This window comes from Leptidea sinapis, chromosome 17, assembly GCF_905404315.1.
Source record: "Leptidea sinapis chromosome 17, ilLepSina1.1, whole genome shotgun sequence".
Classification (NCBI taxonomy): domain Eukaryota; kingdom Metazoa; phylum Arthropoda; class Insecta; order Lepidoptera; family Pieridae; genus Leptidea; species Leptidea sinapis.
The window spans coordinates 11,593,630-11,610,704 of NC_066281.1; the positions used below are offsets into that span (position 1 = coordinate 11,593,630).

The 17,075-nt window shown below is 36.2% G+C and overlaps 2 protein-coding genes across 4 annotated transcripts in view; both read right to left on the minus strand.

The window, feature by feature from the left end:
- Window positions 1-55: 55 nt before the first annotated feature.
- Window positions 56-17,075, minus strand: part of LOC126969012 (dynein axonemal assembly factor 6) — a 21,792-nt gene continuing 4,772 nt past the window's right edge. The window contains exons 1-4 of one of the 3 annotated variants that reach the window (XM_050814279.1): window positions 9,671-9,701; window positions 4,470-4,568; window positions 1,153-1,361; window positions 56-350 (exon numbers count right to left, since the gene is read on the minus strand). In XM_050814279.1, the coding sequence (XP_050670236.1) occupies window positions 93-350; window positions 1,153-1,361; window positions 4,470-4,566 (564 nt within the window). In that variant the 5' untranslated portion in view covers window positions 4,567-4,568; window positions 9,671-9,701 and the 3' untranslated portion in view covers window positions 56-92. Of the gene's footprint in view, window positions 351-1,152; window positions 1,362-4,469; window positions 4,649-9,670; window positions 9,702-17,075 lie in introns of those variants that run through there. The other 2 variants (XM_050814278.1, XM_050814277.1) reach the window with 2 other exon arrangements.
- LOC126968930 (probable 26S proteasome non-ATPase regulatory subunit 3) lies at window positions 10,307-12,004 on the minus strand. Its single transcript, XM_050814138.1, has one exon. It carries the CDS (start codon window positions 11,866-11,868, stop codon window positions 10,387-10,389), a length of 1,482 nt encoding a protein of 493 aa, XP_050670095.1. The 5' UTR covers window positions 11,869-12,004; the 3' UTR covers window positions 10,307-10,386.

A 17,075-nucleotide genomic window follows, 5' to 3' on the forward strand; every position in this document is an offset into this window, starting at 1 on the left:
AACTTCATCGCATTCTATGACTGTATCATGTTCGTCCAAAAAAAAAACAACCCAAAAATATTTCATACATATTACTGTATTCGATGACTAACTTAAAAGTTAATAAAATCGAATTCTCTGTCTAGCTTCAGAGTGAGAACCAGAGTTTCTTCTGAAGAATCCCAGCTTGCATTAGACGTGTCGGGGTTAATAGCATGAGGTAGCCCTAGTAGGAGATAATGCTGCGATGAACTGACAGTCACTCTGCCCGTCTCCACGGATAAATCAACATTCTCTTTCTTGTCTCCTGGCATTTTAATTCTGACGATCAAATTCTCGCAACTTGCAGACCCCGTCGTCTTGGGACCAATCTGGAATACAACTTTTTATTACACATTTATTAAAAGGATCTGTACTTAGAATAGAATTGAAATGTACACTCAAGAACAAGGAGACTATTCAGATTTTATACTAACTTGGGCCCATATAATCAAAAGTGCCGGCCAGTAAAAAAATATACCCAAATTGGCCACATTAATTTGATCATTTGATAAGAAGACACCAATATCCAAAAATCAATATTGTATGAGCTGTCTAACAAATATAGACGTGTTTTTTTCAGTTCAAGTTAAAAACAAAACGGACCCATATATTTTTAAAATACTTTTATCTAGAGATGCATGAATTTAATTTAATATAAAATTTAAGGGTAAATGTATACACTTCTATAATAAAGTCCCAGCCACTGTTCAGGCATTATCTATAAATAAATTTAAATGTTTTATAATAAAATGGCTCTGTCGTAAATTCTATTACTCCACTGCTGAATATCTAAATGATCGGACAGCCTGGGACTATATTGTGATTATTTTATAGCGATAGAAATGATTGTACAATACTGTATATTTTTATTGAAAAGAGCGCAAAAAAAGAATGCTGGGAGAGTTTTTTGCGCCTTGTTTCCGAAGCGGTAGTAGTTATTAGAAATGACATCAAAAAGAATTCTAAAGGAATCAATTTTGAGAAAATAAATGCCTTTTATGCCTTTAATTCATAAGCTTTCCGACGTATAGCAAGCACAAAACGTACTGTGCAGGAAGCTACATACATATACAAAATATGTTGCTTTGCAAATATGCCTTAGTAATAAATGTATAATTAATATATTAACACCTGAAGAAAGACATCCTCAGCGGTAACGGCTTGTTGGTAATTCATCGTATACACAGGAGTCTTTCTGTCACTTAACCCAGCGCCCACTTGACCTAGTTTCTCAGCTTCTTCAGCCTCTTGAGCTTCAAACTCTTCAATGGTTTTCGGAGTCTTAGTACAACCTTTTTGTTCATTTGGAACTTTGTCTCTGTTCGACGTTATTTCGCAACCTGTGAATTTGCAATAGGTTTATACTACTGTTAGGTATTCTATTAGAAGATATTGATGGATTTATAGGGGGAAATAAAGTGATTCAGGTTACCTAAAGTTACGTGAATAACGCCCATTTTCTCAAAACGATTTTAAGATTACTCTGGTATTTAACTCTAGAGGAATTACAAAAGCGTTTAATTTGAACCTGTGTATTATCTAAAATACGAGAGGAGGTCATCTCACAGATTGGATGTAGGTACGTGAAAGAAGTCCCTCGACAAATGCACTGTGGATGAAGTCCACCAACTTAGATGGTGAAGATAATGAATGAGTTTCTGGTGTGTGATGCAATGTACGAGTGCAGATAAATCTATATTTTATAATTGATATGTCTATATCTACACATATATATATAATGAAAATGGACAAACGAGCGTACGGGTCACCTGGTGTTAAGTGATCACCGCCGCTCACAATCTCTTGCAACACAGAGGAATCACAGGAGCGTTGCCGACCTTAAAGGAAGGTGTACGCGCTTATTTTGAAGTTAACACCGCACAAGGAAGCTCATTCCACAGCTTTGTAGTACATGGAAGAAAGCTCCTTGAAAACCTGAAACCTTTGAAACTTGAAAACCACCACTCTACCAAATGGTGGGGATGATATCCTAACTTGTGGCGTGTCGTGCGAAGGTGGAATTCGGCGGCAGGAATCAGATTTAACAGCTCTTCGGAACACTCCTCGTGATAAATGCGGTTGAAGACACACAATGAAGCGACATCTCTACGTTGCTCTGGTTTCCCGACAATTCGAGCTGCTCTACGTTGCATGCGTTCAAACGGATCGAGCTGATACTGGGGATCGCCAGACCAGAGATGACAGTAATACTCCATGAGTGGCCGGACCTGCGCTTTGTAGAGCGCTAGGATGTGGGCCGGCTTGAAGTAGTGCCGTGCTCTTTTAATGATGCCCAGCTTCTTTGTAGCCAATTTGGCTTTGCCATCAAGATAACCACGGAGTAGGCAATCACTCGAGATTTCGAGACCCAGTACTCCGATACTAGGCGAAGCTTTAAGGGAAGTGTTGTCGAAGAGCGGTGATACGACAAATGCTTTTTGTTGTGGTAAACGCGCAAACTTGAGTCTTCTGAGGATTAAATTGGACAAGGTTCAATTTACCCCTTTCCGAGACCTTCTCAAGAGAGGACTCGATAGAATACACAAGTTTGTCCCGGCACTAGTCGACGATTTCCCGAGAGAGACCTGCCTGGCCCGTGTATTCGGAATCACCAGTGCTGTCGTGTGCATAGCAATGTATTGTGGAGGTGTCCAACATATAATTGATATGCAGAAGAAACAGCGTGGGAGATAGCACACAGCCTTGGGGCACTCCAGCGTTCACGGGCTTCATTCAGGTTCGAACAATATCCGTCGATAACGACCTGTGTATGCTGCGCCCAGTGAGGAAGCTGGAGCTCCACTTGCACAAGCTCTCGGGAAGCCCAAATGATGGAAGTTTTGAGAGGAGCGCCTTGTGCCATACACGATCAAAGGCCTTCGCTATATCCAGGCTAACTGCCATGCCTTCCCCCTTGCTTTCAATGGCCGCCCATCCATGTGGTAGATATACCAGAAGACCACCTGTCGACCGACCATGGCGAAAGCTGTACTGTCGGTCGTTGATCAACTGGTATACCAAGAGCTCGCGGTTAATTATGCTCTCCATGATTTTGGAGAGTAGGGAGGTAATCGCAATAGGCCTGTAGTTTGCCGGATCCGAACTGTCACCTTTTTTTCGATCGGATGGACAAGGGCTGACTTCCATGAGTCAACTACTACGCCTTTCGAATAAGAGTGCCGGAATAAACGCGTTAGCATCGGCGTCAACTCAGGGGCACACGTTCTAAGTACGATTGGAGAAATGCCATCCGGCCCGCTCGACTTCCTGACGTCCAATGAAAACAGAGCTCGCCGAACTTTTCTGTCTGAACTGTACTTCAGGAATTGAGCTCTGACACCGCGGGATGGTCGGCGGTGCTTTTCCGTTGTCGTCAAGAGTCGAGTTGGAGGTGAAAAGAGCGTACAGTAGATCGGCTTTCTGCAGTTCGGATCCTTTGGGCCCAACCAACAGGCGTAGCGAACTTGGACTCAAGTTCGATACGCCTGTTTTTTGCAGTCAGGTGTTGCTTTAACTGACGCATCGAACCAGGGCTGTGATCTGCCACCGATCGGTACTACAGAGCTTGGTATAAAAATATCCATGCCCTGCAGTATCACATCGGCCACCGCAACGGCGCAGGCACTGGGATCATCGAAAGGAAACACCCACTGAGCTGATTTTTTTGGTTTCGGGTTTGTAGCAATATATCCAGCTTTCATCACCTGTGACAATGTCAAATACAGCATTTGAGTCACCGCCGTTGAACTTATCTTATATTTGGCGACACCAGTCCATGCGAAGGTGTTTCTGGTCGTCGGTTAAAGTATGGGGAATCCATCTGGTACAAAGCTTCCTGACTCCTAAATGTTCGTGTAATATTTTTTGAACTTGACTGATACCAATGCCTAGGCTTGCCCGTATCTGCTGATAGGTCACTCTCTTATCTACCTCTATCATGTGTCGCACAGCACTGATGTTATCTTCAGTAGTCGCTGTTAAAGGACGTCTCTCACTCGGATCATCATTGAGATTGCTACGTCCACGCTTAAACTCAGCATAAAAATAAGTTTGCGAATAACGTGTAAGGTCCCGGAAATTTGTCGTTTTTCATCAAGCAACATTATACGTCCTAAAGTAAGAAATGAGTTTTAGAATACCTCAAATATAGAACTGATGACGCACGCGGACACCATGCGGTACGGATCCACCTTGTGGTTTTTTTCTCCGAAAATTAAGAGAGGCATACAAGCCCCTAAGAGGCGATTATTGCGTTCCAAGATGGAAGATTGGACCAATGGAGAATGCAAGTGAGTTAATAATGTAGATATAACTTTTTTGAAAAACAATAAATGTTTAAATTTCTACGCCTAATAAATTACTCTGATTGATTTTTACCTACTCCGAATTAACCACTGTTTATAACACAAATAATTAATATTTAGATGCATTTGTATTACAATTATTACCTTTACTCGGCAGATCATCTCCCTGCAAGACATCTGGCTCGGGTGTCCTTAATAATTCTGTTAACTTCTCTAACTGCATAGGAGTAAATTCAACCATCTCTGTTAAAATTATTCGAGCACGATTTGTTATAAAGAAAATAAACAATGAAAAAGATGCTGTTATTATGTTGCTAGGTAACAATATCCGGCTTACCCCTCGTTTACACCAAGGTATTATACACGTACAGGATGGACCAAAAATCCGTTTATAATTGGAATGATGATTAAAAAAAACTAATTACAGTAGATCAAAATTGTTTATTGTTTTCGATAGTATACAAAAGGGGAATTTATTTCTTAAAAATCACATCATCCATATGCAATCCTTCATTATTCTGGCATTGCTGCAATCTAGAGCGGAAATTTTCGATGACAGCTTTACATGTGTCTGTTGAGATGTTTTGGATTTCTGTGCGAATACGATCCTTTAATTCGTCAAGAGTTACTGGGTTGGTTGGCTGGAATGCAGGGGTTTTTGATCACCATGACATAGTGTCACTCCAATAACGACAATTTGTCTTTTAACATGCCCATTTAGGTGGAAGTGTGCCTCGTTGAGAAAAAAGTGTTTGTAGAACTGGTGAATCGCTCTACCATTTCGTTCGCAAACTGCAACCTAGTGGCATGGTCCTGAGGCCTTAATTCCTGCACCATTTGGATTTTATAGGGATGTAGACTTAAATCTTTCTTGAGAATGCGGTTTAACACATCATTATTTTGGCACGTTAAGGACAGCAGACCGCTTTCGAGTTGAAAGTCCAGGTTGGTCACGAACAGACGATTTTACTCGCTCCACGTTTTCGGGGTCCCTCGACGTTCTAGGCCAGCCAGATCGAGGTAAATCCATTTGAACCCCTCTTCTCAAACTTGAGCACCCATTTTTTAATTAATACACCTGATGGAACTTGATTTTTGTGTCGTATCTTGTAATGATTGCAAAACTTTCGTTGAGCTAAGGTCGCAGAATCGTTATTTCGATAGTACTCGCGTACACAAAACGCACGTTGACTACCGCTGAACGACGCCATGGTACTAAATTTCCATTGGCCGTTCTTGCAATGCGTAGCCTCTCCACCTCCCACCGCCGCCGCTGCTAGACGCGGCAACCGATTCAAATGTTAACGGACTTTTGGACCACCCTGTATTTGACAAGTTTCATGCAAATTACAAAAATAAGTTGTATGCAATGTTTTCAAAATACAAAAACATAAAACTTGTGGTAGACAATATTTGTTGATAATAATAGTTGTTGAGGAGACGACAGCAAGAAGGGGCCTATCGTTCCTTATTGAATGAATGATTTAAGAATAGAAGACAGAAGCGGATTCATAAATTTTCTTTGAATGAGACCAGTAAATTTGGAGAATTTGCTTCTAAAATTGCACCATACTTTTCTTAGCAGAATTCACAGTATCGAGATGCCATCACTCCTGCAGGGCAATTATTGTTTTTTATGGAAAAGGAGGACAAACGAGCGTACGCACGGGTCACCTGGTGATACGTGATCACCGCCGCACACATTCTCTTGCAATACCAGAGGAATCACAGGAGCGTTGCCGGCCTTGTTTATTTGAGATTTCTAGCTACTGGTGACTCATATTCTTCTTTGTATTTGCATCGGATATCAAAGGTAAAATGTAGTTAATGCAATACTCATGCTTGCGAGACGATTATAAAAGTATCGAAAGAATATCTTAATATAAGCCGAGAAAAATATTGCTAATAAAGCTTATGTCTTTGATCACTCCATTTATCTTCTTCTGTTCCACTTAAAAAAAAGCGGTCTGTCCGGTAAATGTTTAAAACTTTATCCACCAAGCATGGATAGAGGATAAAGATTGTTTTAAATAAGTATTATACATAAACTTCAATAAAATTAACATCACTTATAATAAACATGTATGTTTTACGTTGGTGTGAACGCTGTGAAGGTATCAGACTGTATCAGACATGTCTCAGATCTATATGTGAACGCAAGAATGTATCAGACAATTGCAATACATGTTAAAAACAAATAAATATGTCTTGACAAGTATTCTACAAGTTTTGTATTAAACAAGTTTTTGACTTCTTTCTTGGTGTAAACGAGGGGTAACTTGTACAAAATAATTTCGATGTTTCACATTAGCCAGGCGTCCCGTGACGGCTCACAATTTTACTGAATTAACTTAACTTACCAAACTTTATAAACTCATCAATTAATGTTTCTCCATTAAAAATAAAGTGGTCTGTCAGGTAAATGTTTAAAACTTTATCCACCAAGCATGGATAGAGTATAAAACTTGTTTTAAATAAGTATTATATATAAACTTCAATAAAATTAACAATACTTGTAATAAACATGTATGTTTTACGTTGGTGTGAACGCTGTCAAGGTATCAGACCGTATCAGACATGTCTCAGATCTATATGTGAACGCAAGCATGTATCAGACAATTGCAATACATGTTAAAAACAAATAAATATGTCTTGACAAGTATTCTACAAGTTTTGTATAAAACAAGTTTTTGACTTGTTTCTTGGTGTAGACGAGGGGTAACTTGTACAAAATAATTTCGATGTTTCACATTAGCCAGGCGCCCCGTGACGGCTCACAATTTTACTGAATTAACTTAACTTACCAAACTTTATAAACTCATCAATATTAATTTTATCTTAATGTTTCTCCACTAAAAATAAAGCGGTCTGTCAGGTAAATGTTTAAAACTTTATCCACCAAGCATGGATAAAGTATAAAACTTGTTTTAAATAAGTATTATACAATAACTTCGATAAAATTAACATTACTTGTAATAAACATGTATGTTTTATGTTGGTGTGAACGCAGTCAAGGTATCAGACTGTATAAGAGATGTCTCAGATCTATATGTGAACGCAAGAATGCATCAGACAATTGCAATACATGTTAAAAACAAATAAATATGTTTTGACAAGTATTTGTTTTTGACTTGTTTCTTGATGTAAACGAGGGATAACTTGTACAAAATAATTTCGATGTTTCACATTAGCCAGGCGTCCCGTGACGGCTCACAATTTTACTGAATTAACTTAACATACCAAACTTTATAAACTCATCAATATTCATTTTTATCTTAATGTTTCTCCACTAAAAATAAATCGGTCTGTCCGGTAAATGTTTAAAACTTTATCCACCAAGCATGGATAAAGTATAAAACTTGTTTTTAATAAGTATTCTACATTAACTTCAATAAAATTAACAATACTTGTTAAAAGTATGTATGTTTTATGTTGGTGTGAACGCTGTCAATGTATCAAACATGTCTATGATCTATATGTGAACGCGAATGTGTTTTATACTTGTATAAAAACTTGTTGGCAACGCAGTGTGAACGCAAGAATGTTTCAGACAATTGCAATACATGTTAAAAACAAATTATTGTGTTTTGATAAGTATTCTACAAGTTTTTGTTTAACAAGTAAACGAGGGATTACACATACAGAGCGGATTTTAATAATAGCTTAGATTAAGGATTGGTCTCCGCTGCGCTCTAACTAGATATCGCAGGCGTAATCGCAAAGTGCGGCAACTAATACTACGCCCAACTGGCCCAACTCGAGCGAGTCTCGAACAATGTGTGACATTGATGTGCCACATGTTATGTTAAACTTTGTTAATAATTGAAACTAAAATGACAGGTTGCGTAGTAGAACTTTGTAAAAATAATACTACAAGAAATAACAAAGACACTGGAATCACGTATCATCAGTAAGTATTTTGTATTTTATGAATTTCAATGTAAAATGACACGAAGCGTATGTTACAAAATTTGAAAGATGCCACGCACACAAGCATCTAATACTAGTTGCCGTAATAAAAAAAAGTTATTGTTCACAGGTATCCAGTTATATATATATTTATAAATAAAATAGCCTGACGGCGGTCGCTCTATTTCCAATCTGTGGTACCATTAACGCTCCTTGATTCCTCTGGTGTTGCAAGAGAATGTTGGCGGCGGTGATCACTTAACACCAGGTGAAACGCACGCTCGTTTGTCCTCCTTTTCCATAAAAAAATAGCATTATACATAATCCCACAAAAGACTTAGGGACTAGCTCGACTTAGCCGAGTAGTAGGCTTATTAAGTGTTTGTTCCTGGTGATTATGGCAGGCAATGACAGTTTCTAGCAAATTCATTTATGTGCCTATGTACGTATTATATTTGGATAAAGTTATGTAGATAACATAACATTGTCCAAATAGGATTACTATTTGTACTCTGAATTAGGTGTCTAGTACCTACCTAGTAGTTACACTTCAAAAAATGTAACTAAAAAAGTAACATGAGATTGAGTTGTGTTAGGATCTCCAGAAAAATGATATTAACGTAACGCAACAAAAGAAATCGTGTTACGTGAAAACTATTGATGATAAAAAACAGGCATATTTTTTATCCGAAGTAAAGGTGTGCCATGCCAATAGTTAAATTGAATGTGTATGCTTCTTTACTCTCAGCTCCAAGGCACACAAATGATCATTTTATGTTCCATCACATTTCACATCTGTACGTCACGTAATTCTGCAGTGACAAAGGTAAGATATAGACACGAAGTATTAAATTTTGATTTTTTTATGAAAATAAGGGACGAGACGAGCAAGACGTTCAGCTGATGGTAATTGAAACGCTCTGTCCATTACAATGCAGTGCCGCTCAATAATATTGAAAAACTCAAAAATTCTGAGCGGCACTACAACTGCGCTCGTCATCTTGAGACATAAGATGTCAAGTCTCATTTGCTCAGTAACATCATTAGCTACGGCGCCCTTCAGACCGAAACACAGTAATGCTTACACATTACTGCTTTATGGCAGAAATAGGCGCCGCTGTGGTACCCATAATCTAGCCGGCTTCCTGTGTAAAGGAGCCTCCCACTGGTGAACTTTACTTTACATTTTATATTGATATTAATATCACAGCTAGTGCTCTTAACAATAAATCATGGGTAGGTACATCTTTAATATGTACTTGACAGGAGTGATCACCTATCTACAAGTAACCTAATGTAACATTTTATAACTGATTAAAATTAATTGTAATATGATATTTTGATTTGGCACAATATGGTTTTCCTCCGATCAAAATATTTTGTGATGAGAATGGGAGTTCCGAATATGAGTACCTTAAAAAAGTGGATCGACTTACATAGAACCGGCACTGCTCCTGTAGTTACAAAAGAGCCAGGTCACATACCATCAAGAGACCCAGACACTTGTAAGTGAGATCTGGATACAGATAGATCTAGAGACTCCACTCGTATTAATATGTAAGAAAAAATAAGAACAAGAAAATTATCTATATTTATATAAAAATGAATTGCTGTTAGTTAGTCTCGCTAAAACTCGAGAAAGTCTGGACCGATTTGGCTAATTTTGGTCTTGAATTATTTGTGGAAGTCCAGAGAAGGTTTAAAAGGTGAATAAAAATGAAAATGCTTGGAATTAAATAAAAACAACAATTTTGTTTTGTTTCCTTTGATGTGTCCCCCGTCATCAGAAATCAAATTGAAAGAAGTTTAAAATGAATAACTTACTAGAACTTATATCTTTCTAACTTTCTCACGAGGTAAAAATCTGTTGGGTCAGCTGGTAAAAATTATAGCCAATTAATTTATGAGAATCAAAATCTTAACAATAGCAAAAGTAGGTTCAATGGTAGCAACGAAAACATATCATTAATTGACGAAATTAAAAGAAATTGAATTTAGTAAGCAGGTCACTGTCTAATCGCTTCAGTGATTAAATAACTGCATTAAATTGCATTGGATAAAATAAATAAAAATAAGGTTATTGACATTTTTAATACATGAAAAAGAAAATCTAGATTAAACATGAGACAATAAATCATCATATAAAGAATATTTAAGGGAAGCCGTCATCATCTTCTTCAGCCATCTCCTTAGCAAGTTCAAGATCTTGCTGTTCTCTCTCTCTGCGCTCTTCAGCACTCTCTAGCTCCTTGCCATAAGACTTTGGAGGGTATCTCATAGCCTTCACACTCTGATTATGCAATTCCAAGCAAAATGATATACGCTGATGAAAAGCCAACTGCGGTTCTCTAGTACAATATAAGTCTGAGCTCTCTTTGTTACTCATGTAGCCCTTTTCTGGGTCAAGAGTAGCTTCAATAACTCCATCTCTTATAGCTTTGGCAACTATAAATTCTGCATCTTCAGCAGAATCCAACCCCAATTTCCTGGCAATATCTTTAGGTGAAATACGTGAGTATGAAATACCAATAGATCTAATTGCTGTTTTAATGACATTTTGCCTTAGACGAAGTATTAATGTAAAGGTATGATCAACACGGAATTGAGGGCCATAGTTTTCCAACACCTCACCAAACCTTTGTAAATTTCCCAATCGGACTGCCTGAGTTAGTTGGAAATATGGAGCCAATGCCTTTCTCAACTGAGCTTGTCTAAATATAGCCCTTTCTGGAATATCTCCAAGTAGTAACTCCACAACGATAGCTAGTTTTTGTACAGTTTGACGAAATCCAACAGCAGCTGTCTGAGGAGCTTTTCTCAGAGCTTGAACTAGATGTTTGTGAGCATCACTATATTCTAGACGGGCTGCTTTAATTCTCCCTAAGTAATAAAGGAATCTGGCCCATTCATTGTTACTGGCATTTTCAGGGAAAACTGACTTACTAACCAACTTATCAGCTTGATCATAAAGTGAATAATGAAGGTAATTTCTCAAAAGGCAGTTAATCAAGACAGCCTGGCCTTCGTAATCATTCCGGAGAGTAGAAGTACGGAGACGAGCATGTAGAAGGCCTCTAATGAGGTCCAACTTATTAGTCAATTCAAATACACGTGAATGATAGAAGTAGCATTTTGCAGCAATAAGGTCTAAAGTCCTTCTATTTTGTGTTGTAACTTTAGTTATAAGTTGTTGCGAGCACTCTGTTGCTTCCTCCAATCTGTTTGTATCTAATAAGCGCACCAATACCAATAGATGTAAGTAAGCATCTACCTCAGGGCATGGCAACTTTGGAGTGCTACGGGATCTCGGAGCCTCAATTTCAACTGCACTCGGCAACGGACTTTCAACAAACGTAATAAGGCTATCCTTTTCGGTACCAGCAGGATAAAGCTGATTGATGAACGCTCGTAGCACATTCCCATTCAACTTTCTTCTGGTATTAGGGAGGGACCTTAAAACACGGAGTGCAAATCTAGGTTCCTTAGAAGTAACTGCCTTATCGATTTGTCTTGCATGTTCTCTCAGATCTTGAACAGTAAGAACATCAGCATCCTTTTTTACTTCAGTTACCTCGATGTCACTAGCAGGGCTATCTGCATTCTTCATTTCAACATCTTGTTCAACTGGTGCCATTATGAAAGGCTTAGTAAATTTCAGTTGACTGTGTTTCGAATCACTCGTACTAAATTAGAATAAACCAATAGTCAATACCAAATTCATCAGTAAGCACAAAATACAAATCATGCAGACCACTGACTAATCACTAATGTCAAAATTATGCCGAGTAACTTTGTGAAACGTCGACTAGTGACAATTGACAGATTATGTAATGCTACCGTACCTAGGTACCTACCGTACCTACTTGAATTATACCAGACTCTTTGATGATAGTAATAATAATTAGAATTCATATTAATCGTAAATTCGTATTTGTATTATGTCCATATTTGCATTTAGACCAATATTTGATTTAAATATGAATTTTGAATTTTTAGTGGCCTATCTTATTACATTTTCTTTTTATGTAAAGTGAGAAAAACCCTGGTAAGTCGCTGCCCTAAATTTACGTAGTACTTGTGCCACCTTCTCTGTACATTCCTGTTAGTATAAAACTAGCACCGATTGAAATAACTACCTAGAGTCGATAGGTGTTTTGTTTCTAATATTTTAGATTTTTGTAAAAAATATGCATAAAAAAGAATAAAACAAACAAAAATATTTTTTAGATTTCCTTAGAGAAGAACTAGCAAGAAACTCTAAGGTTGCTCTTTTCAAAACAGAATGGTATTACAGGTTCTTATATTCAATTTAATTTTACAAATCTTATCAATTCAATTACAATATAAGCAAAGTGACACAACAAAATACACAAACGTCAATTACTAGATGCCTTACACGAGTAAGTCACATTGAGACTTATGGCGCCCTTCAGACCGAAACACAATGATACATATAGATTATCCTACCACTGGTAAATTTAAAAAATGACGGAATAATAATCCAATACCGGTAAGTTTCTATTATTTCTATTATATCGTAAGAAATGAAATATCACGTAAAACATTTATTTTTGACGGTGCTTTCCAGCCATTTTTTCAGTGCTGCAATTCAATCAAATTCCAAACTCCCCAAATCAGTACTAGTGGAATATGACGATTGTTATTGTAAGATGGTAGATATATTTTTTCGCTCGACTACGGATGCAGGTGTTGAACTCATCAGAAATATTTTTGAGGCCTGGGAGGAATCACAGAATGCACTTGGTATCTTCTGTGATTTATCTAAGGCATTTGATTGTGTTCAGCATTCAACGCTGGTCAGGAAGCTATGCCACTATGGTATAAGAGGATCTGCACTCGATCTTCTGATCTCATATTTAAATAATAGGATTCAGAGGGTCGAGGTGAATGGCAGGAGGTCTCCTGGGACTCCTCTCAGTATGGGGGTACCACAAGGGTCTATTCTTGGACCCTTCCTCTTCCTAATTTATATAAATGATCTACCTAACCTTGTAGAAAAAAAACACAAGGTGATATTGTTTGCGGATGACACTTCACTTATATTCAAAATGAAACGAAACCAAGTTTTGTATGACGAAGTAAACAATGCTCTATCTGACATCGTGTACTGGTTAAGCGCCAATAACTTATTGTTAAATAATCATAAAACCAAATATATTAAATTGTCAAATGTCAAAAATGTAGATGCGAATATTTTATTAAATGGAGAGGTGGTAAAACCAGTGGAATCTGCTATATTTCTTGGCATTACTCTTGATTCCAAATTGCAGTGGGGCCCCCATATTGAAGGATTGGCGAATAGGCTTAGTTCTGCAGCATATGGGACGGTTAACTGACATAGATACGGTGAGATTAGTATACTTTAGTTATTTTCATAGTATTATGTCCTATGGTATATTGTTATGGGGCAGTGCGGCCGATATTAATACTATCTTTGTGCTGCAGAAGAGGGCTATTCGCGCGACTTATAACCTAGGTTCTAAAGAATCATTAAGAGAAATATTTAAAGAAATAAACATTTTCTCAATACATTTTCGATAATGTTTTGTATGTTCATAAGCACATTGAGGAATTTTCTAGAAACTGTGACATTCATAACACGAGGAACAAACATAAACTTGTTATGCCTACTACTCGGTTGGTTCAAGTTAGTAAGTCTTTTGTTGGGCGATGTATATGCTTCTACAATATGATCCCAGAAAATGTACAAAACAAATGTGTTACGAAATTTAAAAGAATTGTTAAAAAACGTTTGTGTGGGAAAGGTTATTTTAGCATAAACGATTTTCTTAATGACACCACGGACTGGGAATAAAGCGAACACCCTCAGGCTCTTTAATTATAAATGTTTATTGTACGATATTACATTGTAATCCATATTTGATATTTAAAAAAAAAGCCCGCTGAGTTTCTAGCGCCCATTCTTCTCAGGTCTGAGGCGGTCTCTTTTGAATGGGTGGTAGATTTTGACGTTCAATAAGTGATTTTAAATCCTATTTTGAATAAAAATATTTGAATTTGAATTTGAATTTGAATTAGGAACGAAGTTCACTATAGGGCGTTGCGGAGGGGTACCCTAGACGGCAAAAAACGTCCGTAACGTTAAAAATAGCATTAGATTGTTATGTATAGTCTATGTATGATGGCTAAACTGGCTATCAAAGAGTATAATATTAAATTGGGAAAAAAGAGCCCTCTCTACGCAGTATGAGCTGTCTATTTGAAAACTAGCGTCATCTGGAGATTGGCCCCGAAAATAACAGCTATATATAAGCTCGAAATTATAAAATTCATTTTTAATGTTGTGACGCAATTACATAACTAACTCTACTTTTTAATGTAAATATTGCAATTTTTTAACATGTTGAAATTGCCCGTAGAGTTAGTTATTTAATTTTGTCGCAACATAGAACATACAGGATAGATTTAGTAGTGTAAATATGCAAAATGGAACACGAGAGCTACATACATGCGCAAACGCTAGAAGTAGCCGCCATTTTATGACCAGTGGGCAGTAACACAAATAAAGAAAAGTTGAAAGGTTTCATAGCGACTAAGCTTTCATTTTCGGGCCGACTACGTGTACGTGACTACTGTTATTTAATATTTTTAAACAATCTTTTGAATATTTTTCTTGGAAATATATCTTTTGAAATAGTTTTTTTTTTAATTTTGCTTTGAAATAATTTTATTTGAAATATTGGTGGAAAAGTTTGAGATATCAAAAATTTGTCCGTTGAAGTTTCACTTCTAACACAGTTCCCTCATAATTTTACCCTAAAGTGATCCAACGAACATGTCTAGACAATATATGTACAGACATAGCCATCGTTTTGAATATGAATTTGACATTTGAATATGTCATCTATTTTGAGATCCAAGATGGTGGATGAGATTTTTTTCAATAAAAACAATATGGGTATAATTTTAGAGGTTTTAAGAATTGTCGATTCCAAATTTGACATCTGCTTTGAGATCAAAGATAGCAGATGTGTGATCGGGCGTGCGAGGTTTTTCAATTTTCAATAAAATTAATATTAATTTTATTCAAAAGTCACATCTGCCATCTTGGATCTCAAAATATATGTCAAATTCTGAATCGACGTCAGTAACGTCTATTAAAAACTGATATCTCCTAGTAATATACTCGATTGAATGAGAGTTCGATTTGGAATTACCTTAATAATATTTTATAAAAGTCACACTACACATAGTAACACCCCACCGCACGATTCTGCAGGTACGTGTTTTTTTAATTAAACTAATTTTAAATGAACAAAAATGCAAAAATGTTGCAAAAAATTACCAAGTATCTGTAATTATTTAAAATATAATTAATTTTCTGATATCAATTGAACCCATATTTTTTTAAATAAATTGTAGGTAATTTTAAAGGAAATTAGCCGCAAAATATAGGTTTCCAGGTGTAAACAGGTATATTTTTGTTGATAAATTGTAGTCATCTGTTTTTTTAATAATGTTAGTACAAAATTGAAGTTTTATCCTATCCTACTATATTTAATATTGTAAATGCGAAAGTTTATGAGTGTGTGTGTATGTTTGTTACGTCTTCGCGCAAAAACTTTTGAATGGATTTTAATGAAACTTTACACTAATATAGCTTACACATCAGAATAATACATAGGCTACAATTTATAATTATATAGTATATTATTTTATCAAAAAACGTCGAACACTAAAAATACTTTATATGGCAAAACAACGTTTGCCGGGTCAGCTAGTATTTAATAATTATGATAAACCATGGTTGCCAGTTAAAAAATGGCCGTAAGTAGAGGCTGCCATGAGTTTAATAAACGTATCATATTTTAACGTGATCTTTGCTATATTCTATAGTTTTACCTCTATTATCTATGGTATATTATAACAACAACAAGGCTTACAGTAAAAGAGTACAATTTTTTTTTCTACGTTACAAATATCAATAAAAATTATAGTTTAAAAAGTTGAAATCAAAAAGAAAACTTTAAGTTTACATTAAGAACCGTATGCAAGCAGTTGTGACGGGTAGTGCTAGAAGTAACTTTGTCATAATACCCTCAGGAGTGGGGTACTGCTGAGGTCCATTCTAGGTCCGCTTTTATATAAAGCTTACCTATTTGATATTGGAACCACTGCTTCCACCTTGCACAGTATTTCATGTGCGCTGACGACAAAAAAGTATTTGTCAAAGTACTTTCACTTGAAGATTGTCATAAACTACAATTGAATTTGACTACAAAATTAACGGCACATGCATACCCAGAGTGACTGCCGTGAAAGACCTGGGTATCCAAATCGATGCTAAGTTTTCAATGAATGAGCACGTTAATAATGTAGCAAATAGAACCTTCAGACAACTGGGTTTTATATAACGAGTGACCCGTTCCTTTCAGTTATCTGGAATGTATAAAAGCATTATACTTTGCGTATGTCCGGAGCATAGATGTCAAAAATGTTGAAATTATATATTATTAGTTAATAGTTACCTGATAAAAAATATATCGATAATTTAATTGGTTGAAAATATTAGTTAATATTATTTGTCACATTTGGTTATTGTTTGATGTTGAATATTTTATATTAGTTAAAAGATAACTGATAAAAATATCGCTAATCAATTAGGTACAAGATATGGTTTTTGGTTGATGTTAATGAAGTTGAATATTTTTTTATATTGTAGCATATAATATAAATGTTATTAGATAAAATTAAATAATTTTTTCTTCATACCTGAACACTTTAAAAAATACGCTTAACAATTGATTACCTTCCTTATAAAATAACGACTTGAAAAATAAAATTAACAATAATAAGTCA

Excerpts from the sequence above, each read along its gene's own strand:
- LOC126968930 (XM_050814138.1), bottom strand. The coding sequence starts at position 11,868 with ATGGCACCAGTTGAACAAGATGTTGAAATGAAGAATGCAGATAGCCCT.